This window comes from Neoarius graeffei, chromosome 12 (assembly GCF_027579695.1).
Source record: "Neoarius graeffei isolate fNeoGra1 chromosome 12, fNeoGra1.pri, whole genome shotgun sequence".
In the NCBI taxonomy this organism is placed as follows: Eukaryota; Metazoa; Chordata; class Actinopteri; order Siluriformes; family Ariidae; genus Neoarius; species Neoarius graeffei.
In genome coordinates, this window is record NC_083580.1 from 28,454,481 (window position 1) to 28,479,933 (window position 25,453).

At 38.5% G+C, this 25,453-nt stretch overlaps 1 protein-coding gene across 2 annotated transcripts in view; it reads left to right on the forward strand.

Moving 5' to 3' along the window:
• Positions 1–25,453, forward strand: part of col5a1 (procollagen, type V, alpha 1) — a 278,601-nt gene that overhangs the window by 231,991 nt on the left and 21,157 nt on the right. For both annotated transcript variants that reach the window (XM_060935757.1, XM_060935758.1), the window contains exons 40-58: positions 2,334–2,423; positions 4,866–4,919; positions 5,345–5,452; positions 5,847–5,954; positions 8,513–8,566; positions 8,713–8,766; positions 10,302–10,409; positions 10,561–10,614; positions 12,330–12,437; positions 12,746–12,799; positions 13,172–13,279; positions 13,566–13,619; positions 13,730–13,783; positions 13,875–13,928; positions 14,088–14,141; positions 14,264–14,371; positions 20,583–20,636; positions 20,730–20,783; positions 21,687–21,794. In XM_060935757.1, coding sequence (XP_060791740.1) covers positions 2,334–2,423; positions 4,866–4,919; positions 5,345–5,452; positions 5,847–5,954; positions 8,513–8,566; positions 8,713–8,766; positions 10,302–10,409; positions 10,561–10,614; positions 12,330–12,437; positions 12,746–12,799; positions 13,172–13,279; positions 13,566–13,619; positions 13,730–13,783; positions 13,875–13,928; positions 14,088–14,141; positions 14,264–14,371; positions 20,583–20,636; positions 20,730–20,783; positions 21,687–21,794 — 1,440 coding nt within the window. The remainder of the gene's footprint in view (positions 1–2,333; positions 2,424–4,865; positions 4,920–5,344; positions 5,453–5,846; positions 5,955–8,512; positions 8,567–8,712; positions 8,767–10,301; positions 10,410–10,560; positions 10,615–12,329; positions 12,438–12,745; positions 12,800–13,171; positions 13,280–13,565; positions 13,620–13,729; positions 13,784–13,874; positions 13,929–14,087; positions 14,142–14,263; positions 14,372–20,582; positions 20,637–20,729; positions 20,784–21,686; positions 21,795–25,453) is intronic.

A 25,453-nucleotide genomic window follows, 5' to 3' on the forward strand; every position in this document is an offset into this window, starting at 1 on the left:
AAAGAATGGTTAAAGAAGAATAAAGTTAATGTTTTGGAATGGCCAAGTCAAAGTCCTGACCTTAATCCAATTGAAATGTTTTGGAAGGACCTGAAGAGAGCAGTTCATGTAAGGAAACCCACCGACATCCCAGAGTTGAAGCTGTTCTGTATGGAGGAATGGGCTAAAATTCCTCCAAGCCGGTGTGCAGGACTGATCAACAGTTACCGGAGACGTTTAGTTGCAGTTATTGCTGCACAAGGGGGTCACACCAGATACTGAAAGCAAAGGTTCACATACTTTTGCCACTCAGATATGTGATATTGGATCCTTTTCCTGAATAAATAAATGACCAAGTATAATTTTGTCTCATTTGTTCAGGTTCTCTTTATCTACTTTTAGGACTTGTGTGAAAATCTGATGATGTTTTAGGTCATATTTATGCAAAAATATAGAAAATTCTAAAGAGTTCACAAACTTTCAAGCACCACTGTACATATTATACTGAGCGTATTTCCCATATTAATAAATACAAAGTACCTGCATCTTTCAGTTCTTTTAAATCAAGGCTGAATACTTTCTTCTTTGCCGCTGCCTTTTCTCATCTCATCTCATTATCTCTAGCCGCTTTATCCTGTTCTACAGGATCGCAGGCAAGCTGGAGCCTATCCCAGCTGACTACGGGCGAAAGGCAGGGTACACCCTGGACAAGTCGCCAGGTCATCACAGGGCTGACACATAGACACAGACAACCATTCACATTCACACCTACGGTCAATTTAGAGTCACCAGTTAACCTAACCTGCATGTCTTTGGACTGTGGGGGAAACTGGAGCACCCGGAGGAAACCCACGCGTACACGGGGAGAACATGCAAACTCCACACAGAAAGGCCCTCGCCGGCCATGGGGCTCGAACCCGGACCTTCTTGCTGTGAGGCGACAGCGCTAACCACTACACCACCGTGCCGCCCCGCTGCCTTTTATTAAATCAAATTTGAGACTTTTAATTTCATTTCTTTCAGCGCTACCACAGTGCATGATGGGATATATTGCTTGGTTAGTGACCATCAGTTGTACACTACTTTTCGTGATGCATTGTGGGATACTTTGAGTGCACTATATAGGGTGTAAATAAGGTTTCTGACAGCACTACAAAATGGCACCCTCACTACAGTGAGTAGGGAGCAATTTTGGACACAGGGCTGGTGTTTTCTATCGCAACACTAATGTCCGGTGGAATGACTCATACTCCGATCTCTATAGGAAGAAGTGTGTTCTGTATGGTATAGTCATCAATAAATGCCAAAACTATGTACAGTTTTTTTTTAAACATTTTTTATAGTTAGTTGATGCTTGATAATATGAGAGATTTTAAAACAAGAAACTAGAGCTGTTCTACAATTATCGACACCTTAGTGATCTTTTGGCCATTGCAAAAGTAGAAAAGACTTTCAATATGTAAATTGTGCATGAAAATTACTCACACTTCCACTGGAAAAAAAGGAGTTGATTCCCGATTATTTAGCGTATCAGATCATGTGACACCGTTCCACAATTATCGACACCTTTGTCCACAGTTATTGACATCGTTCCACAATTATCGACATCCAGATGATTATTTATTTTTTAAAAATCGGTATGTGGTATTAAGTTAACAAAACAGTTTTTACTTAAAAATTTTTTATAGATAGATTTATATTTAAACTATACAAAATATCTTTTATATAAATACATCAATGTTGGTGCTTATGTAAATGAAGAAGTTTGTTTCCTCCCACAGTCCAAAGACATGTGGATTACTACTAGCCAGTAGTAATCCACTCTGAAATGCCCATAGGTATGAATGGCTGTCTGTCTGTGTTAGCCCTGCGATAGACTAGCAACCTGTCTGTCCAATGTACCCTGCCTCTCACACATGGTCAGCTGCGATTGGCCTCAGCTCACCCACGACCCACAGTGGATAAGTGGTATAGAAATGAATGAATGGAATAATGTATTTTAAATTTAGACAGTTTTTCTTTTAGAAGACTACGCCCTGTAAATTGTTGTCATCTCTTAATGAATAACACCGCGTATCGCTGCTTTCAGTCAAGAACTTTTTTTTTTGTCTGCTATTAACAGTGATGTAAAAACAGACAATCACAATAACCATATTCTGGTTTTTGAATAAAAGAAGCACAGTTCTTGGTAATCAAGCCTGAATTTAACAGCTAAACAGAAGACTTAAATGAGGTGAAACTTACTTTGATTTGTAGGCGTATACATGATACCTGATTCCCTCTGGTGTGTGTGTGTGTGTGTGTGTGTGTGTCTGTGTGCGCGCGCTTGGGGGTGTGGTTCTGTGTATATTTAGGGAGATCCAGGTCCGGCAGGTCCTGCTGGTAAAGATGGACCCCAAGGATTGCGAGGTTTTCCTGGAGAGAGAGGGTTACCTGGGCCTGTTGTAAGTGACATTTATAACACTCAGTTTTAATCTCAATATAAGTGATATTTAATTCAATTAGAGTTTAGTTTATTTGAAAATAAGAAGCAAGTTTACATCATGTCAAGAACAACATAAACATGCAACATTCTACACACAGTATAAAAGTATTTATTCAGCATATGGTTACATGATCATAAAGACAGAGCATTTTTTAACATAGTTACTGGGAGACCAAATGGTCTCCCAGTGGCCAGATTTGGTCTCCTAGTCAATGCCAAATCAGCTTCACTGGGAGACCAAATTTTAAACCAAGTTATGTCTTATCATTTGGTTCAATTAGTTGCAATTAATTAACCAAGTACCATGTAAGTATACATTTAACAAGGAAAACGAAGATCTATGTTATAAGATATACACACAAGATCATGTTGGTTAAGAAAAACAAAACTAAAATTTGGTTACTGAGATGGCTGATGTCAGAATCCGATGTCATTACTATGTAACTTTGAGTGTCTTTGACATAATGTTTGTGCTTGGTAATTGCTCTTGATAGCTGTGTAGTCACTGTAGTGTGTTTGTCTGTATGGTGATTGGTGAACCATTTTGCATCACAGAATATGCCGCAGTGGTGCAGCCACATGGACTCTGGGGCCTGTGATTGTATTGCCCAGACCAGTTGGTCTCCTAGTAAATCCTTAAAAAATGCTCTGCATAAAGATGTTATTTGTGGTAATAGTAATGTATTAAATCGAATTAAATTAAGATCAGCTACACTAGATCTTGTGTCGTAGAAATGCCTCTTTTACTAACTTGGTAATATAGTTTGTCAGGTAATTAGGAGACTTATTATTAATGATCCTGTGCACCATGTTTAGCCTGAGTGGAGCTGCTCTGATTTCCATCAGTTCTTTAAATTCACTTTTTCCTACATGGTTCTGGTGGTGTAGCCTTAGTACCACTCTACTGAGCTTATTTTGTGAGACCTATAATTTAAGTATTTTATGGTAAGTTACAGTTTATATATTCATTATAAACCATATTTAGACACACACACATGCTTGGATATCCTAGAGATACTATGTGTGTGTGAGTGTAAATAATAGATGGAGAAAATATGATCAGTCATTTATCTAAAGCAACTGTACAGGTCAGACTTTATGGTGCTGGGATTTGAACTGATGTCCTTCTTATCAGTAGGCCAGTTGCCTTAATCACTGAGCCACCAGTTGTTTTTTTTTTTTGGTTTGTTACTGAAATTGAGCAAAGTTTTACAATGAAAAATTAGCATTCTATTGTTAAAACTAACATGTTAAAATTGTTATTTAAAAAAAGTAAAGTAATATTGTTCCCGTGTAAGCAATTTTTAACCAGAGTGAACATCCACATTGTTAATAATTAGGTCAGCTTTGCTTAAAGGTAGACTGTCTTTCAGATTTTTCAAGTGAAAAAGAATTTTCCCCTGACACCCAATTATTTTTGTTTAGTGGACTGAAAGCTACTAAATTCAAATCACAGACTTCCAATTTTATTAGGTTTTTTGTTTTTTTAGTAGAACAATTAATTTAGGGCCATATGGCCCTAATTTTTTTTTCTTGCTTCACCCTGACCCAAATCAAGATACTATGCCATGCATCACGTGGTGGGCTTTCCCCATTTGCACAAGGCATTGTGGGATACAAATTTGAAACAGGAGACAAAAATGGAGGACACGAATGAAATGTGAAAGACCAACTACAGTAACGGAAAGCGAGAAGAAAAGACGTTATGTTGTGAAGGAAAGGAAACGCAGGACCAAATTAATAAATATCAGCGGTCAGCAAGCACCTCGGTGTGATCAGCTGTTCGTGTAGCAACAGAATGATATAACTGTCAGTGCATGGTCAAGGTAAACCTGCGCATGCGCACACAGACTTCCTCTGTCTGCTTGACTGCACAAAGCGAACGATTTCATGCACATTATTTGCTAGGGAATCTCCTCAAATTAAATAACTTCCCAGCCACAGAATGGCCTGATTTTGTGAGATATTACAGAAATAAACATATATCACAATGTCCAAATTTCAGAGGGAAATAAATTTCACCGATTTTTTTTTTTTTTTTTTATGAAATCGAAAAGCTGTCTACTTTTAAAGAATCATATTAAAATTTCATAATAATCATAATTTTAAAATTTCTTAACTTTCTTTTATTTACATATGCATATATAAACACATTCACCTCTAAATAAAGCATAACATTTTAGTCATGATTGAAAATTTAAAAAAAAATCAGCTTACCACTGAAAATGAAAATTCATTTTATAAATAAAAATAAGTTAATTTTTGATCACTAAGATAGATACAAATATCATTTGTATAATTTCTCAGCAAAATATTTCTACATATCAGCTGCATATATAAACATGAAAATAAGGACCTAAAATAGAAAAAAACCAACATATTTATCATCTTTTTTCTGCAGGGAACTGCGGGTTTGAAAGGGAATGAAGGACCACCAGGTCCACCTGGACCTGCTGTGAGTAAACACCATATCTCTCCATCCATCTTTCTTTTTCTCTCTCCCTCTCTCATTCTCTCTCTGTCTTTCTCTCTATTTCCAGTGCCTCTTTTATATTTACTATTTTATTTCCTGTTTCCTTTTTTGTCCTCCGCTCTACACAGTGGCTTTTCAGTAAGTAAATATGCGCAGGTTTGTCTTATTCTCTCTCTCTCTCTCTCTCTCTCTCTCTCTCTTTCTCTCTGATTTTTAATAATCAGTATTTTTCATTAGACACATATGCCATGGTCAGTAAGCACCTAGCATGCTCAATGGTAAAATTTTTACATTAACATAATAATGTTCTGTTCTAAACAAAGACTACATGATTACTCAATTACGGTTTTTCTAACATGTATTACCAGTTCCAATTTCCTCTGTCTCCTCATTTTTTTTTCTTCCAGGGTTCACCTGGTGAACGAGGTCCTGCTGGTCCGACAGGTCCCACTGGACCCCCTGGACGCCCAGGACCTCAGGGACCCCCAGGGCCTGCTGGAGAGAAAGGTGGACCGGTGAGTAGCACTTGTCCTAGTCTTTTGTGTAAATTCCCTCTTCTAGCAGCTGAACACCTAAATGTGAACCAGACCCCTTATCTTATGGCTCGCGCATACCTTGTGTTAAAATGTTATAATTCTTATTGAATAATCCCTAACCCATAATTCCTAACTGTGAAGCTTTCATCCCTGACCCATAAACCCTGAAAGTTTAACTCCTATCTCTGGATTCATATTCCCTAATTTAATTCAAAAGCTGTCCCTGACTCCTAATTCCTAAAGTCTAACCTCTAACCCTAATCTCTAATGTGGAATCTAATTCATAACCTTCTAAACCCCAAAATATTTTTGTGTCTCGGCGCGCTAATCACAGCACTTACAGATCTTTCAAGCTTGTTGTTTATTTCTTCAGGGAGAAAAAGGACCTCAAGGCCCTGCTGGTAGAGATGGTATTCAGGGTCCTGTTGGTTTGCCTGGTCCTGCTGGACCTCTTGGACCTCCAGGAGAAGATGGAGATAAGGTGTGTCTGCTCTAAAGGACCACAATTCTTATTTGTCTTGATTTTTATTTACCTTTTTTATATATATATTAGTGCTGTCAAAGTTAACGCGATAATAACGCGTTAACGCGATCTCAATTTAACACGATTAAAAAAAATAGTGCCGTTAACGCAAATTCTAATTTGGCCCTGCGAGTCACCTGTAGTTCCTGCTGAGGCTTGTCGCGCGCTGCGTTTAACTGTACCAACAGGTTTACCGTCCAAACGAGATCACATGGGATTACCTTTCACAGGTGAGACTGGAAAAATACTTTTCAATACTGTTCCTTCAGTCTTCAGTTTCCCAGCTCATCTCCACCGGGTAGGTGTATAGTTATAAGCAGTGAGCATTAGATAATACAGTGCCACACTATGATGAACGTTTTTGAACATATGATGAATGTTTTTATTTTTGTTATCTGTTTTTTCTTTTTTTATGGCAAATACTTCTCTTCAAAAGAAACTAATGAAGAGTAAAATAAAACATTTTTTTATTTTCACAGTGATATGCACTTTATTTTTCATCCCTTGGTTTTCTCATCTAATATGGAAGCTATGGATGTCAGTGGCTGTGACAAGATGTGTTATGCTCTGCAATAAAAAAAAAAAACCCATTGGTACAAAGCAAGCCCATTCACTTTTTTATGCTGATAAGAGAATTACAATGGTTTTTCATGTGACAAAAATGTGCGATTAAATTGCGATTAATCGCGAGTTAACTATGACAGTCGCGACATTAATCGCGATTAAATATTTTAATCGCTTGACAGCACTAATATATATATATATATATATATATATATATATATATATATATATATATATATATATATATATATATACACTTGTGTTCAAAATAATAGCAGTCCAACACGACTAACCAGATCAATCACTGTTTTTGGTGGAAATTATATTACTACATGGCAAATAATTTACCAGTAGGTGTAATAGAGTCATAGAAAACCAACAGACCCAACATTCATGATATGCATGCTCCTGAGTCAGTGTAATTGAATAATTAAGTGAAAGGGACGTGTTCAAAATAATAGCAGTGTGGAGTTTAATTAGTGAGATCATTCATTCTGTGAAAAAACAGATGTCAATCAGGTGGCCCTAATTTAAGGATGAAGCCAGCACATGTTGTACATGCATTTCTCTCTGAAAACCTGAGAAACATGGGTCGTTCCAGACATTGTTCAGAAGAACAGCGTGCTTTGATTAAAACGTTGATTGGAGAGATAAAACATATACTGTAAAGAAGTGCAGAAAATGATGGGCTGCTCGGCTAAAATGATCTCCAGTGCTTTAAAATGGACAGCAAAACCAGAGAGACGTGGAAGAAAACAGAAGACTACCATTCGAATGGATCGAAGAATAGCCAGAATGGCAAAGACTCAGCCAATGATCAGCTCCAGGGTGATCAAAGACGGTCTGAAGTTACCTGTGAGTACTGTGACAATTAGAAGATGCCTGTGTGAAGCTAATCTATCAGCAAGAAGCTCCCACAAAGTTCCACTGTTAAAAAAAAGACGTGCTGAAGAGGATACAATTTGCCAAAGAACACATCGACTGGCCTAAAGAGAAATGGAAAAACATTTTGTGGACTGATGAAAGTAAAATTGTTCTTTTTGGGTCCAAGAGCCACAGACAGTTTTTCAGACGACCCCCAAACACTGAATTCAAGCCACAGTACACTCTGAAGACAGTGAAGCATGGTGGTGCAAGCATCATGATATGGGGATGTTTCTCTTACTATGATGTTGGGCCCATTTATCGCATACCAGGGATCATGGATCAGTTTGCATATATCAAAATACTTGAAGAGGTCATGTTGCCTTATGCTGAAGAGGAAATGCCCTTGAAATGGGTGTTTCAACAAGACAACGACCCCAAACACACCAGTAAGCGAGCAGCATCAGGGTTCAAGACCAACAAAATGAAAGTTATGGAGTGGCCAGCCCAATCCCCGGACCTTAATCCGATAGAAAACTTGTGGGGTGACATCAAAAATGCTGTTTCTGAAGCAAAAACCAAGAAATGCAGAGGAATTGTGGAATGTTGTCAAATCATCCTGGGCTGGAATACCTGTTCACAGGTGCCAGAAGTTCTCAGAAACCGTGGTTATACAACTAAATATTAGTTTAGTGATTCACAGGAATACTAAATCCTTAAGATTTTTTCAGTTTATACAGTAAATATTTGGAGTTTGTAATGTAAAATGCAGACACTGCTATTTTTTTGAACAGCCCAATGTTCATTTTTCTTCATTTTCTGTAAAGTAATTAAAATATTCATACATTTTTCTTCATGTTTTGATGTAGAATATAATGTGCAGTGTTCCCAACGCATGGAAATAAAAACTATTATAAGGATTTTGAGCTTTACTTACGTTTTTAAACACACTGCTATTATTTTGAACACAACTGTGTGTGTGTGTGTATATATATATATATATATATATATATATATAATAATTTGTCCTTTATTTATATTTATCCATATTGGTCCCTTTTACAGTAGAAATATCTTTTCTTTGACAGGGCGAGATTGGTGAGCCTGGTCAGAAAGGTAGCAAAGGAGATAAAGGAGAGCAGGTGAGTTTATTTCTTCTTTTTTCTACTCGTTCCCTCCTCCTGTACATGCAGGTGGTGATTTTGAATATGAATGCAAATGCAACAATATAAACAGCTTTGTCTTCAGTTATATCTCTTTGTGTTTTTCCATTCCTTTCTTTTTTCAGGGTCCTCCTGGGCCAACTGGTCCCCAAGGGCCAATTGGTGCACCTGGTCCTGCTGTGAGTATTAGTTATCTATTTATTTATTATATACAGTACTGTGCAAAAGTCATAGGCACCCTATTTTTTTTCATATAAACTTTGTTATAGATTTCTATTTTATGACTTCTGTATTATCAAGTCAGTACAAAAACATTTTAGAGTTCCAAATGTCCATTTTCCAGCACAAAATTAAACGTTACAGAAAAAAAAAATATTTGTATCTGAGCAGCATATTACATAAGGAGCCACTTTTCAGATTAAAAAGAAAACATAATGAAGGCTACTGGGTTTTGGTGCAAAATTAAGAAGCAAGTGTGACAGTCAGCGTGTCCAGAAGAACTGTGGCTGGTTCTGCAAGATGCTCAGTAAAACCTACAGCTCATTTCCTTATAAAACTGTACTCATTGTACCGGAGATGATGATTTTGTTTTTAAGCAAAGGGTTGTCTCACACCAAATATTGACTTTGTTTCATTTATTATGGCTTCCTGCTGTTTACAGTATTTTTAATGTTGAAACATTTCGTTTAATTATTTTTAAGCCATTTTTGGTCGACGGCATTTCTTTACATGTGCCTAAGACTTTTGTACAGTACTGTATTTCACTAGCTTCCTAAAATTCATTAACATTTTATGTCTTTATAATGTGTTGTATTCTATACAGAATGCTTTTATTAACAGACTCAGTCATACAAATACGTTTGTAAGATTACCACAAGTGTCATAACATGTGATGTCATCACAGCATTGCAGTTTCACTTATGCACTTTGTGCGGTCCTGAAAAGATCAGGAAAGCATTTCTTTCCTTTCATGGTAATTGCGTTTGAGAGTCATTTGAGATCCACTCTGAATCAAAAGTTTGGTCACACCTGCTCAGATCTTCAGATCTACTATTTTTTACTTTTTAAGACCAATAATGGGTACATTAGCTATATGACATAACACAGACTTATACAGTGGTGATGTAAAGTGTTAAACAAATAAAATCTACAGTATTTTATATTTTAAATTCTACACAGTATTCCTGATGATGATTTGCACTCTTCACAACCAGCGAAGTGTGAAGGAGCTTCACCCAAATAGAAGGATCACTTGTTGTTTTTCCAGAGCTTTCAATAAAAACTACTTATGTGGGAAAACAATTTAATTTAAACGAAACATTACTACTTTTAGGTAAAAGCTACTTCTGAAACATACTGTAGGCTTTGATTGAGAACTAAATGTATACATGTGCATGTACAGAACTTCAGTATTTACATTTGTCTTAGAAACATATTTCAAACATAAACTAGTTGTCTTTAAGACTATTAAATGTTCAGTCTGCTTGGTTCAAAATTATAACTGGTATTGTCATTATTAAAAAAAAATTCAGAAAAAAGTCCTATGTTAGAGTGAGTTCTGTTTTGGACATTTTACACTATGTATACTTGTTTAGTTGACAAAAAAATTTGATCTGAAATGCCATGCTTCTCTTTATTTTCTGACACTGCACCAGCTCTATATTAACAGATCTTATCTTTTTATCCCACTTTATCTCCCTCCCTTCCTCTTTAGGGAGCTGATGGAGAGCCTGGTCCGAGAGGACAGCAAGGTTTGTTTGGGCAAAAAGGAGACGAGGGACCACGAGGATTCCCTGGGCCGCCAGGACCTGTTGGCCTTCAGGTGGGAATGTGCTGACACACATAATTGTTGTCTCCTTGCAGCTAGCACTTAATACTTAAATACTGCCCCCACTGCTTTTAATAAATCTGAACAAATATTTAGTAAAGAATGAAGGAATTTGTTATTAACTTCTGGTTTGTTTTGCACACAGGGTTTGCCTGGACCTCCTGGTGAGAAAGGAGAAACTGGAGATGTTGGTCACATGGTAAGAAGGAATGCACTCAAATTTCTGATAGTTTTATAATATTGTTTATATATTTTAATAGCAGAGCTTTGCACATGCAGAGCAGAGCCCCATACTCAAGAGAATATGTTAAGGCATCAGGCTGATTTTTGATGGATTGACCATACAGTGTCAGTACATACAAACGTGTACCACCACCGGGAACTTGACCGTAAGTACAAGGCAACATATCTCATCAACACTTGACCACTGGACAATGAAATTTGTATCTTTAATCACATAAGATAAATGGGTTTTTATCCAGTAGTTATTTTTAATTTGCTTTTTAAAAAATAATGTGGGATTAGTTAGTAACACGTTTTACGGAAAATATTCATGACAGTTTCATATAAAACTAGTTAAAACAGTTTTATTAGTCCACTAGCTTGTTGGACAGTTGATAGTTTCTGTTGAAAAAAATTGAAAAGTTGATAGTTGATAGTTTCAAGGGCGATAGACAGATGTAAGTGCAGGAAGAGTTTTATTGAAAGCACGCTAGCAAACTGATCCAAAACGTAGACAAAGGCAGAGTCAAAGTACAGGCAGTGGTCAAGTGAGGTACAGACAGGATATCAGAGGTAATGCAATACTCACAATCCAAAAATACAAACGGGGTCAAAACCAGAAAAGTGATACAAAATGCAAGGCTTTTGCAAAGGCTGTGTGTTACCAAGAGTCCTTATGTGTATGCGCTGTGATTGTGCTCTAGTCAGGAACAGGTACATGCTAATTGGTCCTAATGATGTGCGCATGCTTTACAGTCTGGCTGCACTCCGAGCTCCAACACCTGTGGCCATGACAGTTGTAACCAGACAACTGTTTGACATATCAAGTTTGTTATTTGATCGTAACTATAGTAATGATATAAAGTGAAGGCACTGGTTCACTACTGTCCACCAGGCACCCAGCAGAGTCACACCATAATAAATGTCATGGTGTCTCTGGCGCATGTCATGCACTGTCAAAGAAAGGAATAAATATGTACTCGTAACAGCAATGCGCATCTAATTATTGCTATCACTTTCACAAGACAATGCAGCAATTTACTGATGTGAAATACACGACACTACACAATTTGATGGTTCATATGCTCTAATATTATTCTGTTTAGATTGATTTTGTGCCCTTGCAAATATTTTGCTCATAAACTCATCAGGATCTCTGCTTTTAAGCACTGCCTATATATCTATATTATAACTATTTTAGCATTTTAATATACATATTTATTGTAACTTCTTTTATATACTTAGCAGTGAATATGTACAATACAACAATGCTTGTATTGCTAATAAAAACAAATGTAAAGTAAAATACTACTTTTTTTAAATTACACATGTATTATGTATGAAGGCAAGTCAGTTTATTTGTATAGTGCTTTTAACAGCCATTGTCACAAAGCAGCTGTACAGAAAAATAAAGACTTTAAACATATTAACTAATTTTATTGCTAATAAATTTAATTATCCCTGAAAAGTAAATATTATTGCTTTTTTGTCAACATGAACTAATTATAATTGTTGTACTCTACTTGTGATAAAATAATATAAGCCGGAATCAATTTATGCATTTAATAAATATTTAAGGTATGTCAGTTTGACTCAAATAAAACATAATGGTTAATCTTGAGCCGTAGTCTGAATTTAATCCAATCCCATCACTGTGTCTCTTCTTTTCCTCTCTCTCGCTTTCTCTCTCAGGGTCCACCTGGTCCTCCAGGTCCCCGAGGCCCCTCTGGACCCCCAGGAGCTGATGGACCTCAGGGCCCCCCTGGAGGAATTGGAAACCCTGGAGCTGTGGGAGAGAAGGTTTGAAAACTGAATGGCCACTATAAACAGAATTAAATGTTATTAGAAGAGAACAGCAATGCTACATTATCATGTTTCAATAACACAGCTTGTATGAACAGCTTTTAGATCAACATGTGAAAAGCAGCCTTAAAATTGTAATGAAAAATTAAATGTACAGATGCTATGTCTTGGATAAGTTTCATTTGAGTGACACTTTCATAGATAGGCTCTATCCAGAGGTATGACTAGCAGTGTTATTCTAAAGAACATTATGGTGTTTACTGACACTTTGCTTCTTCATTCTGTCTCTCGTTCTCTTTGTATAGGGAGACCCAGGTGAGCCTGGAGAGCCCGGTTTACAAGGCGACATTGGTCCTCCGGTATGATATCATCACTATCTAAATCCCCAAAAAAGCACACAAAATAGACACAATTTGTGTTACATTACACATTTGTAATCTAAATAATTACACAATATAATTTCTTTGTAAAAGGCCCATGATTACACTGCACAGTCTGAGGCCAATATCAGAACATGCAGCTATTTGTCTCATATGAGGATTTCTCTAACAACTCAAATTTTCTCTCAGTTTTAGTTAATGTATTCTTGACAAGTATAACCCGACTTAATAATTGTATTAGTTTCTGATAAGTGAAAATAAAGACTGTGACTTGGATGGTGACTTCAGACAAGTGTGTGTGTGTGTGTGTGTGTGTGTGTGTGTGTGTGTGTGTGTGTGTGTGTGTGTCAGGGACCAAGAGGAGAGCGAGGAGAAAAAGGAGAAGCTGGTCCTGCTGGCTCTGCTGGTCCACCAGGACCTAAGGGCCCTCCTGGTGATGATGGTCCTAAAGGAAGTCCAGTGAGTTCTGACCCTCATTATTTATCAGAATTACAACAAATTTATTTCTTGCAAAATAATATTTCTTCTTAGTTAATCATTCTTTTTTTATATAATTTATTTTCATTAGAGAAATCAAATGTCAGACTTTAAAAAAAAAATTAACTATTTTTTATGTGTATATTTTTATCTTTATTCAGTAATCTGTTAATACTAATTAAACACATTCAAACTGGTATCTTGTGAATTCATAATTTGATATAAATGCAATATTAATTTTTTTTTAACGTATTATTTTGTTTCTTAGGGTCCAAGTGGTTTTCCTGGTGATCCTGGACCTCCTGGAGAGCCTGGTCCACCTGTACGTTTTATTACTTTATTGAAATGTATATTTATATGTTATTATATGTTCACAGTATCACAGTAAATAACCATTTGGAAAGTGACATCACAGTAACTATTTTTTTTCAGGGTTTGGATGGTCCTCCTGGTGACAAAGGTGATGACGGAGAGCCTGGTCAGCCTGTGAGTTAACCTGTCAATCAGCCATTTGTCAAAGATTTCTGAAGTGTAAATGCAACTGTTTTGTTTATTTGTGTTAATTTGTTTGTGTCAGGGATCTCCAGGACCAACTGGTGAATCTGGACCAACTGGACCTCCAGGAAAGAGAGTAAGTAACTTCTGCCTTTTGTAGTTCTCTTCCTACAATAGACATCTCAGATTAAGAGATGTACTAAAGCCTTGCATCTGTCAATCTGTTTTTGTCTGTATGTCTGTGTAGCAACATTAATACTTCATTCTCTTTTTCATTCAATTTCTCAATGTTTAGGGTCCTCCAGGAGCGGCAGGACCTGAGGGACGACAGGGAGAGAAAGGAGCTAAGGTAAAGGACAGCAACACATTCTCAAAATCTAAAAGCTTTTTGGTGAAACATTATATTTGTACTACTTGGCTACTGTGGCACTGCCTCTAGCTGTTTATTGCCTTTATGTCTTTATTTCTCAGGGCGAGCCTGGACTCGAGGGTCCACAGGGTAAGACAGGTCCTGTTGGACCCCAAGGTGCTCCTGGCAAGCCTGGTTCTGAAGGATTGCGAGGAATCCCTGGCCCAGTAGTGAGTTCCAGCACGTGTGCGCGTGCACACACACACACACACACACACACACACGAGCAACTAAGGTGTGTAGGATTTAATAAACATATTTATTATATGGAAACGAGCGTTCTGAAGGATTGTGAGGAATCCCTGGCCCAGTAGTGAGTTTCAGCATGCGTGCATACACAAACACTCACACACACAAACAACTAAGGTGTGTAGGATTTAATAAACAAATGTATTATATGGAAACGAGTGTTTTACTGGGAAATATGCCATTTGTATTTTTCATACAAACTACATCTGGGACATGGAGAACCAAAACCGTGACATAAATCTCTATATGTCACTTGTGAGGAAATTGATGAATTGCTTTGATCAATTTAGGTACTTTTTGTTTGTGAATGTAATAAAAAGAACATCACACATTGCCTTGAAGATATGAAGTTTATCTTCTTGTGTTAAACTTGCATTTTTCATACAAAATACATTGCAGCTCTGAGTGACATATTTAAATAATTTTGGCTGGTGTTGAGTAGTGTATCAGATATATTCCACTCAGCTAGCATGAGTCGAAGACAAAGACGAGTCAAAGACAAGTTCAGTACCATGCTACAGTAGGTGAATGGAATATATCTGATATAGGTACCACAAAAAAGCCATTATTATAATACACACTCTCTTTTCCGATGTCTGTTGGTATACTTTTCTCTTGTAAACAGAGGGGAAACATCAGGGCCTTCTAGGCCTTCAGAGAATTTCAAATGTTATATTTAATTTCTTTCATTCTTTCATAATTTCATTCTAATTATTCTCTTCTAATTCTAATTTGGCCCCATTTTCTATCAAGTTTGCTTCAGAAATGAAAGGGTTACTGTCCTGAAAACATTAAAATAGAGTTATATTAGATTTTTTTTTTGTTTGTTGTCTCTAAACTTGGTCATTCATTGGTTAGGACTTCATTGCTGGCACAGAAGGCCATGGCAATGTATGTTTTATGTAGGAAGTGACAGATGAATTAACTAATCAGATTTTGATTTATAGTGGGAGGGACCAAAAATTTATTGCCCACGCGAGCTTAAACGTGAATTGGCGCCGTCAGCACAGCAATGAAGTCACCTTCCAGACGGTGTAGCATTCATCAGTAGTATTTAGCGAATGCTGATAAAGCGGTCAAGCCAGTGCTATTGAGAGGAAGTAGCACAGGCTAACGACCAAGAAACTAAGATTTCTGTCTCCACACTCTTTTTCCATGCACGCTTGCCACAATATTGTTCACGTCGACTTAAGTATTCATTTTCGATGTACAACCCCGATTCCAAAAAAGTTGGGACAAAGTACAAATTGTAAATAAAAATGGAATGCAATGATGTGGAAGTTTCAATATTTCATATTTTATTCAGAATAGAACATAGATGACATATCAAATGTTTAAACTCAGAAAATGTATTATTTAAAGAGAAAAATTAGGTGATTTTAAATTTCATGACAACAACACATCTCAAAAAAGTTGGGACAAGGCCATGTTTACCACTGTGAGACATCCCCTTTTCTCTTTACAACAGTCTGTAACCGTCTGGGGACTGAGGAGACAAGTTGCTCAAGTTTATGGATAGGAATGTTAACCCATTCTTGTCTAATGTAGGATTCTAGTTGCTCAACTGTCTTAGGTCTTTTTTGTCGTATCTTCCGTTTTATGATGTGCCAAATGTTTTCTATGGATGAAAGATCTGGACTGCAGGCTGGCCAGTTCAGTACCCGGACCCTTCTTCTACGCAGCCATGATGCTGTAATTGATGCAGTATGTGGTTTGACATTGTCATGTTGGAAAATGCAAGGTCTTCCCTGAAAGAGACGTCGTCTGGATGGGAGCATATGTTGCTCTAGAACCTGGATATACCTTTCAGCATTGATGGTGTCTTTCCAGATGTGTAAGCTGCCTATGTCACACACAGTAATGCAACCCCGTACCATCAGAGATGCAGGCTTCTGAACTGAGCGCTGATAACAACTTGGGTCGTCCTTCTCCTCTTTAGTCCGAATGACACGGCGTCCCTGATTTCCATTAAGAACTTCAAATTTTGATTCGTCTGACCACAGAACAGTTTTCCACTTTGCCACAATCCATTTTAAAGGAGCCTTGGCCCAGAGAAGACGTCTGCGCTTCTGGATCATGTTTAGATACGGCTTCTTCTTTGAACTATAGAGTTTTAGCTGGTAACGGCAGATGGCATGGTGAATTGTGTTCACAGATAATGTTCTCTGGAAATATTCCTGAGCCCATTTTGTGATTTCCAATACAGAAGCATGCCTGTATGTGATGCAGTGCCGTCTAAGGGCCCAAAGATCACGGACACCCAGTATGATTTTCCAGCCTTGACCCTTACGCACAGAGATTCTTCCAGATTCTCTGAATCTTTTGATATTATGCACTGTAGATGATATGTTCAAACTCTTTTTGCAATTTTACACTGTCGAACTCCTTTCTGATATTGCTCCACTATTTGTCGGCGCAGAATTAGGGGGATTGGTGATCCTCTTCCCATCTTTACTTCTGAGAGCCACTGCCACTCCAAGATGCGCTTTTTATACCCAGTCATGTTAATGACCTATTGCTAATTGACCTAATGAGTTGCAATTTGGTCCTCCAGCTGTTCCTTTTTTGTACCTTTAAAGGACCCATGGCATGGTGGTTTGTTGATGCTTTAAAGGAACAGTCCACCGTACTTCCATAATGAAATATGCTCTTATCTGAATTGAGACGAGCTGCTCCGTACCTCTCCGAGCTTTGCGCGACCTCCCAGTCAGTCAGACGCGCTGTCACTCCTGTTAGCAATGTAGCTAGGCTCAGCATGGCCAATGGTATTTTTTGGGGCTGTAGTTACTGTAGATGCGACCAACCTCTTCCGCGTTTTTCCTGTTTACATAGGTTTATATGACCAGTGATATGAAACAAGTTCAGTTACACAAATTGAAACGTAGCGATTTTCTATGCTATGGAAAGTCCGCACTATAATGACAGGCGTACTAACACCTTCTGCACGTTTCGACAGCGCATTGATACTGAGCTCTGTATCAATGCGCTGTTGAAGCGCGCAGAAGGTGTTAGTATGCCTGTCATTATAGTGCCGACTTTCCATAGCATAGAAAATCGCTACGTTTCAATTTGTGTAACTGAGCTTGTTTCATATCACTGGTCATATAAACCTATGTAAACAGGAAAAACGCGGAAGAGTTTGGTCGCATCTAACTACAGCCCCAAAAAATACTGTACAGTATACAGTATGGCCAATGGGCCATACTGAGCCTAGCTACATTGCTAACAGGAGTGACAGCGCGTCTGACTGACTGGGAGGTCGCGCAAAGCTCAGAGAGGTACGGAGCAGCTCGTCTCAATTCAGATAAGAGCATATTTCATTATGGAAGTACGGTGGACTGTTCCTTTAAACGGGCTCGTGGAGGTTTCCGGATGTTATATCCGCAGCCTTTCTCGAAATGAACCCTCGGCACGTAGATATAGCCTCCTGGGAGAAAGCCCCATTTCAGCCCTTTTCCCAGTGCGTCATTTTGCTAATGAGAAGCATGGAGGCGGGGAAGGGTAGAGGGTGGGGGCAGGCCATGGGGGGAGGGGGAGGGACTTGACCAGAAAATTATGGACACACAAAAATAAATATGAGAAATACATAACATAAGAAGAAATGACCACTAATCAGGTTCCTTCACAAGTCTAAATAAGGGAGTGGGAAAATGTGTGTACAACACTAGTAGTATAGTATAGTAGTATAGTGTTTGCGTGCACACACATACTCGCTGCTATCAGCGCCTGTAGCCATGCTGCTAAGACAAAACCCCGTTCTCCCTCGGACTCCTTTCGTAAACTCAACGTGACACAGAGAACAGAGAGAGAGAGTGTTCGGAGTGGTAGTTTACGAACGTATAATACCCTAGGCTTGAACACGCACTCCATAACCAAAGAGGATAGAAGCAGCAACTACAGCAACATATCGCTTATCCAACAGAAGACATGCATTGCGGAGCAATAGTCAAACATAAGCTCATAAGTTACAGTCAATTTCCAGACTAAACTCAGTTTAACAGAGCATGCTGCATGCTTTTTGGTTTTGTAGCGCAGAGTACCTGGCTAACTGCAGGAAGCGGTTAGCTGCACAGCTAATGTAGCCATTGCAAGGCTAACGCACCGATTTTAAAACACGGCAAAACGACTTAACACTTACTTGTTCGGTGTTTGTGGCTGATGCGGCAGGGATGCTTGGTACGGACCCAGGCTTCAGTGACAGTTGATGTGCAAAACCTGCCCTGTACTGTCACCAAGTTGTGGAAACATTCATTAGGAAAATGCTTCCGACAAACATACACCGTCTTAGGTAGACTCGACGGCGTATTATTGGAGTAAATAAAATTAAGCCACTGCGTCTTCAGGGGCTCTCCCATCGGCAGTAAAAACAGACTCCTTTCTGTGTTGTCACATCCATGTACAGCGCAATTTCCATGTTTCGCTCGCTTAGGTGGTGCCATGTTGTTGTGTCCTCTATGGTCTCCTCACTACAAAATTGAAGTGACGTATCTATGGTGGCAACTTTTGAGCTGGGCGGGCAATCCATACAGTGGGTGGGAATCCAGAGGGGGGGCGTGGGGATCATCTCCCTTGCTGACGTAGTAAAGGGAAGAGCCTATCAACGTGCCATTTTGACGCGCCATTCTCAAATGTTGACAAAGGGTGGGCATAGTTTGGTTTACACATTATGACATTTCTAGCCACTAGGGTGACTTAAGAAGGTCAGAGGAACTCATTTTAACGTTAAAAAACCTCAGAAAGTGAAAATTTCATGCCATGGGACCTTTAACTTTTCCAGCCTGTCCCAACTTTTTTGAGATGTGTTGCTGTCATGAAATTTCAAATGAGCCAATATTTGGCATGAAATTTCAAAATGTCTCACTTTCGACATTTGATATGTTGTCTATGTTCTATTGTGAATACAATATCAGTTTTTGAGATTTGTAAATTATTGCATTCCGTTTTTATTTACAATTTGTACTTTGTCCCAACTTTTTTGGAATCGGGGTTGTAATTTGCTTAGTTACTTTTAAAATCAGCATTGCCAACGACACACAACAGCGCTACCTGGCACCCTGCCACTAATCCCTTGCAAACTCCTTTGCCCTGTATTTTTTTGGTGTCTGGCTAAGTTTTGGCTAAGCTTAAGTCCCAGCTCTAATAATAACTGTTTGCCACTGCTTGTAAATATGCGTGAAGAATACCTAATAAAGTTTTGATAGCCTTTCAATGTGTCTTTAGTTTCCATCCATCCACCTTCTACCACTTATCCGGGTCTTTAGTTTCAGTTTATTTATTTAGTGATTAATTATCGCATAACTAATACTCGCACTGGATTAGCGTAATCTTTCTCTTTTCCAGCAAACAAAGAAATGGTTCTACGCATGCACAGCAGAAAACTTTCTCATTGGATATTCGTATCAGCTCTGACGTGTGACGTCATGTTGTCTTGACAACGTGCAGTATCGTAAATCATATTCAATGCTCATTCTCCATTGGGTAGAGTGATGTAATACACATAGGATAAGTGATATGCTAACAGTATTACATGCTATCAAACTAAATGAATGAAACCTGCTAGAAGGGAATAGAATACATGTTTTATTCCATGGAAAATGTGTCCTGTATGTATAATAATTCCCAATATTTCACTCTGATGACATCACTTCTAGTGTTTTCATACTGACTAGACACACGTCAAAATGGCGAACCGGTTCAAAATTAAAATTCGTTGTATTAATTTGCATATTTTTTTGTGGATGTGTCCATGTAACATAAAGAACGTTCCACAAAGATATGAAGTTTGTCTTTTTATGTTGAAAATATTTTCACTCATGGATATGTTCACCACTCGAAGATAAACTTCATATTTTCATGCAACTATGTAATATGTTTCATAGTTATATATATCTTCGCGCAACTGTGTAATATCCTCTATATATTAGTGAGATAACTCAGAAGCCACAAAGACTAGGTTTCCAACAGTTGTAGTTGTAGCTAAATCATTGTTTGGCAGAATCTATACAAAGCTGAGGCAGAGATGAAATACTAATATAGTTCAGGGAATTAATTGAGGTGTCTGGGTTTTTATTTTTCTTTCTTTCTTTCTTTCTTTCTTTCTTTCTTTCTTTCTTTCTTTCTTTCTTTTTTCAGGGAGAACAAGGCTTGCCTGGGTCTCCTGGACCTGATGGACCCCCAGGACCTATGGTACTCCCTCAAAATACCTACTCACTGCCACACTTAAATCACTGCAAAAGAGTCTACAAATAACAATTGACATACTCTCTTTCTCTCTCTCAGGGTCCTTCTGGACTGCCTGGAATGAAAGGGGACACTGGAGTTAAAGGAGAAAAGGTACAGGCTCCTTTCTGACGACAAAACTTATAAATGGGTGACAAATTAAAAGAAAAACCAACATAAAGTGCCTAGGGCCACCATAAGCTACCAGATCAGCTTCCGTGTGCGTTAGTATAGGTTCTACAAGTCTCTGGAACTAATACTGCTCAATTGCTCCAAAATCTCCCATAGGAGTTCAATTAACTATATTGCACACAGTGGTGCTGACGTACGTCTGGTAAAATGCTCACCACACTTGAAACAATGGTTATTTGAATTTTTCCTTATTAACTTTATCCAATCTGACCATTCTCCTCTGAGCTCTCTCATCAACTAGGCATTTCTGTCCACAGAACTGCCACTCACTAGATTTTTTTTTAATTTTTTTTTTATGCCTCCTCCACCTTAAGGTGCAGGAGGCATTATGTTTTCGGATTGTCCGTCCATGCGTGCGTCCGTGCGTGCGTCCGTCCCAAAACCTTGGGAACACGATATCTCAAAGGCTAATGAAAGGAATTTCACCAAACTTTCACCATTTGTGCGCTTTGGGACAAACATGAACTGATTAGATTTTGAGGTTAAAAGGTCACAGGTCAAGATTACTGTGAGGTCAAATGTCCATGCCCAAATCACAACTTAATAAGGCGTGTAGTCTACCAGGCGGAGGCATCCCCATTGACGCCGTTGGTGTCGAGTTCTATCTAGTTTTTCATACCATTCTGTTGTAAACTCTGCAGACTTTTGTGCGTAAAGTTTCATATTTGCTCTCCAGACTGTTCATTTGAACATTAACTGAAGCTTTTGCCTTGTTTCTACATGACTTTATGCATTGTGCTGCTGCCATATGATTGATAATTCCCTGAATGAGCAAGTGTGTAAGTATTCCTGTTAAAGTATTCCTATTAATTGTGTGCATTTCAGGGTCATCCAGGTCTGATTGGTTTGATTGGGCCTCCTGGAGAGCAGGGAGAGAAAGGAGACCGAGGACTGCCAGGACCACAGGGAGCAGCGGGACCTAAAGGAGACACTGTACGATGCACACACAAACTACAAATATAGATACAGATAAGCTTGTTCACACATACACTATGTTCAGTCATACATGACCAGTCTGCAGGATTCAGGCACGAACAAACATCTACAGGAGTAATGGTTAATATATTTTATATATACAGTGGTGCTTGAAAGTTTGTGAACCCTTTAGAATTCTCTATATTTATGCATAAATATGACCAAAACATCATCAGATTTTCACACAAGTCCTAAAAGTAGATAAAGAGAACCCAGTTAATGAGACAAAAATATTATACTTGGTCATTTATTTATTGAGGAAAATGATCCAATATTACATATCTGTGAGTGGCAAAAGTATGTGAACCTCTAGGATTAGCAGTTAATTTGAGGGTAAAATTAGTCAGGTGTTTCCAGTCAATGGGAGGACAATCAGGTGTGAGTGGGCACCCTGTTTTATTTAAAGAACAGGGATCTATCAAAGTCTGATCTTCACAACACATGTTTGTGGAAGTGTATCATGTCACAAACAAAGGAGATTTCTGAGGACCTCAGAAAAAGCGTTGTTGATGCTCATCAGGCTGGAAAAGGTTACAAAACCATCTCTAAAGATTTTGGACTCCACCAATCCACAGTCAGACAGATTGTGTACAAATGGAGGAAATTCAAGACCATTGTTACCCTCCCCAGGAGTGGTCGACCAACAAAGATCACTCCAAGAGCAAGGCATGTAATAGTTGGCGAGGTCACAAAGGACCCCAGGGTAACTTCTAAGCAACTGAAGGCCTTTCTCACATTGGCTAATGTTAATGTTCATGAGTCCACCATCAGGAGAACACTGAACAACAATGGTGTGCATGGCAGGGTTGCAAGGAGAAAGCCACTGCTCTCCAAAAAGAACATTGCTGCTCATCTGCAGTTTGTTAAAGATCACATGGACAAGCCAGAAGACTATTGGAAAAATGTTTTGTGGACAGATGAGACTAAAATAGAACTTTTTGGTTTAAATGAGAAGTGTTATGTTTGGAGAAAGGAAAACACTGCATTCCAGCATAAGAACCTTATTCCATCTGTGAAATGTGGTAGTGGTAGTATCATGGTTTGGGCCTGTTTTTCTGCATCTGGGCCAGAACAGCTTGGCATCATTGATGGAACAATGAATTCTGAATTATACCAGCAAATTCTAAAGGAAAATGTCAGGACATCTGTCCATGAACTGAATCTCAAGAGAAGGTGTGTCATGCAGCAAGGCAACAACCCTAAGCACACAAGTCGTTCTACCAAAGAATGGTTAAAGAAGAATAAAGTTAATGTTTTGGAATGGCCAAATCAAAGTCCTGACCTCAATCCAATCGAAATGTTGTGGAAGGACCTGAAGCGAGCAGTTCATGTGAGGAAACCCACCAACATCCCAGAGTTGAAGCTGTTCTGTATGGAGGATTGGGCTAAAATTCCTCCAAGCCGGTGTGCAGGACTGATCAACAGTTACTGGAAACGTTTAGTTGCAGTTATTGCTGCACAAGGGGGTCACACCAGATACTGAAAGCAAAGGTTCACATACTTTTGACGCTCACAGATATGTAATATTGGATCATTTTCCTCAATAAATAAATGACTAAGTATAATATTTTTGTCTCATTTGTTTAACTTGGTTCTCTTTGTCTACTTTTAGGACTTGTGTCCTGATTATGTTTTAGGCCATATTTATGCAGAAATATACAACCCCGATTCCAAAAAAGTTGGGACAAAGTACAAATTGTAAATAAAAACAGAATGCAATAATTTACAAATCTCAAAAACTGATATTGTATTCACAATAGAACATAGACAACATATCAAATGTCGAAAGTGAGACATTTTGAAATTTCATGCCAAATATTGGCTCATTTGAAATTTCATGACAGCAACACATCTCAAAGTTGGGACAGGGGCAGTAAGAGGCTGGAAAAGTTAAAGGTACAAAAAAGGAACAGCTGGAGGACCATATTGCAACTCATTAGGTCAGTTGGCAATAGGTCATTAACATGACTGGGTATAAAAGGAGCATCTTGGAGTGGCAGCGGCTCTCAGAAGTAAAGATGGGAAGAGGATCACCAATCCCCCTAATTCTGCGCTGACAAATAGTGGAGCAATATCAGAAAGGAGTTCGACAGTGTAAAATTGCAAAGAGTTTGAACATATCATCATCTACAGTGCATAATATCATCAAAAGATTCAGAGGATCTGGAAGAATCTCTGTGCGTAAGGGTCAAGGCTGGAAAACCATACTGGGTGCCCGTGATCTTTGGGCCCTTAGACGGCACTGCATCACATACAGGCATGCTTCTCTATTGGAAATCACAAAATGGGCTCAGGAATATTTCCAGAGAACATTATCTGTGAACACAATTCACTGTGCCATCTGCCGTTGTCAGCTAAAACTCTATAGTTCAAAGAAGAAGCCGTATCTAAATATGATCCAGAAGCGCAGACGTCTTCTCTGGGCCAAGGCTCATTTAATATGGACTGTGGTAAAGTGGAAAACTGTTCTGTGGTCAGACGAATTTGAAGTTCTTTATGGAAATCAGGGACGCCGTGTCATTCGGACTAAAGAGGAGAAGGACGACCCAAGTTATCAGCGCTCAGTTCAGAAGCCTGCATCTCTGATGGTATGGGGTTGCATTAGTGCATGTGGCATGGGCAGCTTACACATCTGGAAAGACACCATCAATGCTGAAAGGTATATCCAGGTTCTAGAGCAACATGTGCTCCCATCCAGACGACGTCTGTTTCAGGGAAGACCTTGCATTTTCCAACATGACAATGCCAAACCACATACTGCATCAGTTACAGCATCATGGCTGCGTAGAAGAAGGGTCCGGGTACTGAACTGGCCAGCCTGCAGTCCAGATCTTTCACCCATAGAAAACATTTGGCGCATCATAAAACAGAAGATACGACAAAAAAGACCTAAGACAGTTGAGCAGCTAGAATCCTACATTAGACAAGAATGGGTTAACATTCCTATCCCTAAACTTGAGCAACTTGTCTCCTCAGTCCCCAGACGTTTACAGACTGTTGTAAAGAGAAACGGGGATGTCTCACAGTGGTAAACATGGCCTTGTCCCAACTTTTTTGAGATGTGTTGTTGTCATGAAATTTAAAATCACCTAATTTTCTCTTTAAATGATACATTTTCTCAGTTTAAACATTTGATATGTCATCTATGTTCTATTCTGAATAAAATATGGAATTTTGAAACTTCCACATCATTGCATTCTGTTTTTATTTACAATTTGTACTTTGTCCCAACTTTTTTGGAATCGAGGTTGTAGAAAATTCTAAAGGGTTCACAAACTTTCAAACACCACTGTGTGTGTGTGTGTGTGTGTGTGTGTGTGTGTGTGTGTGTGTGTGTGTAATACCTCTTCACCTAGTGTCTCCTCACCCAACTTCTGTCATGTTTTTTTTGTGGTTGACTGAGCAAATCTACAGCTACACTCTAAAAACCTTGTGGAAAGCCTTCCGAGAAGAGTGGCGATTAGTAGTAAAGATTAGCAAATCTGGAATGAAATGTTCAAAAAGCACTTTTCGGTGTGATGGTCAGGTGTCCACAAACATTTTGACAGTGTATTTGGAAATGTGAGGAACATACAGAGAAATTATCTACCCACACAGTCCTTATGATTTTATTGAAT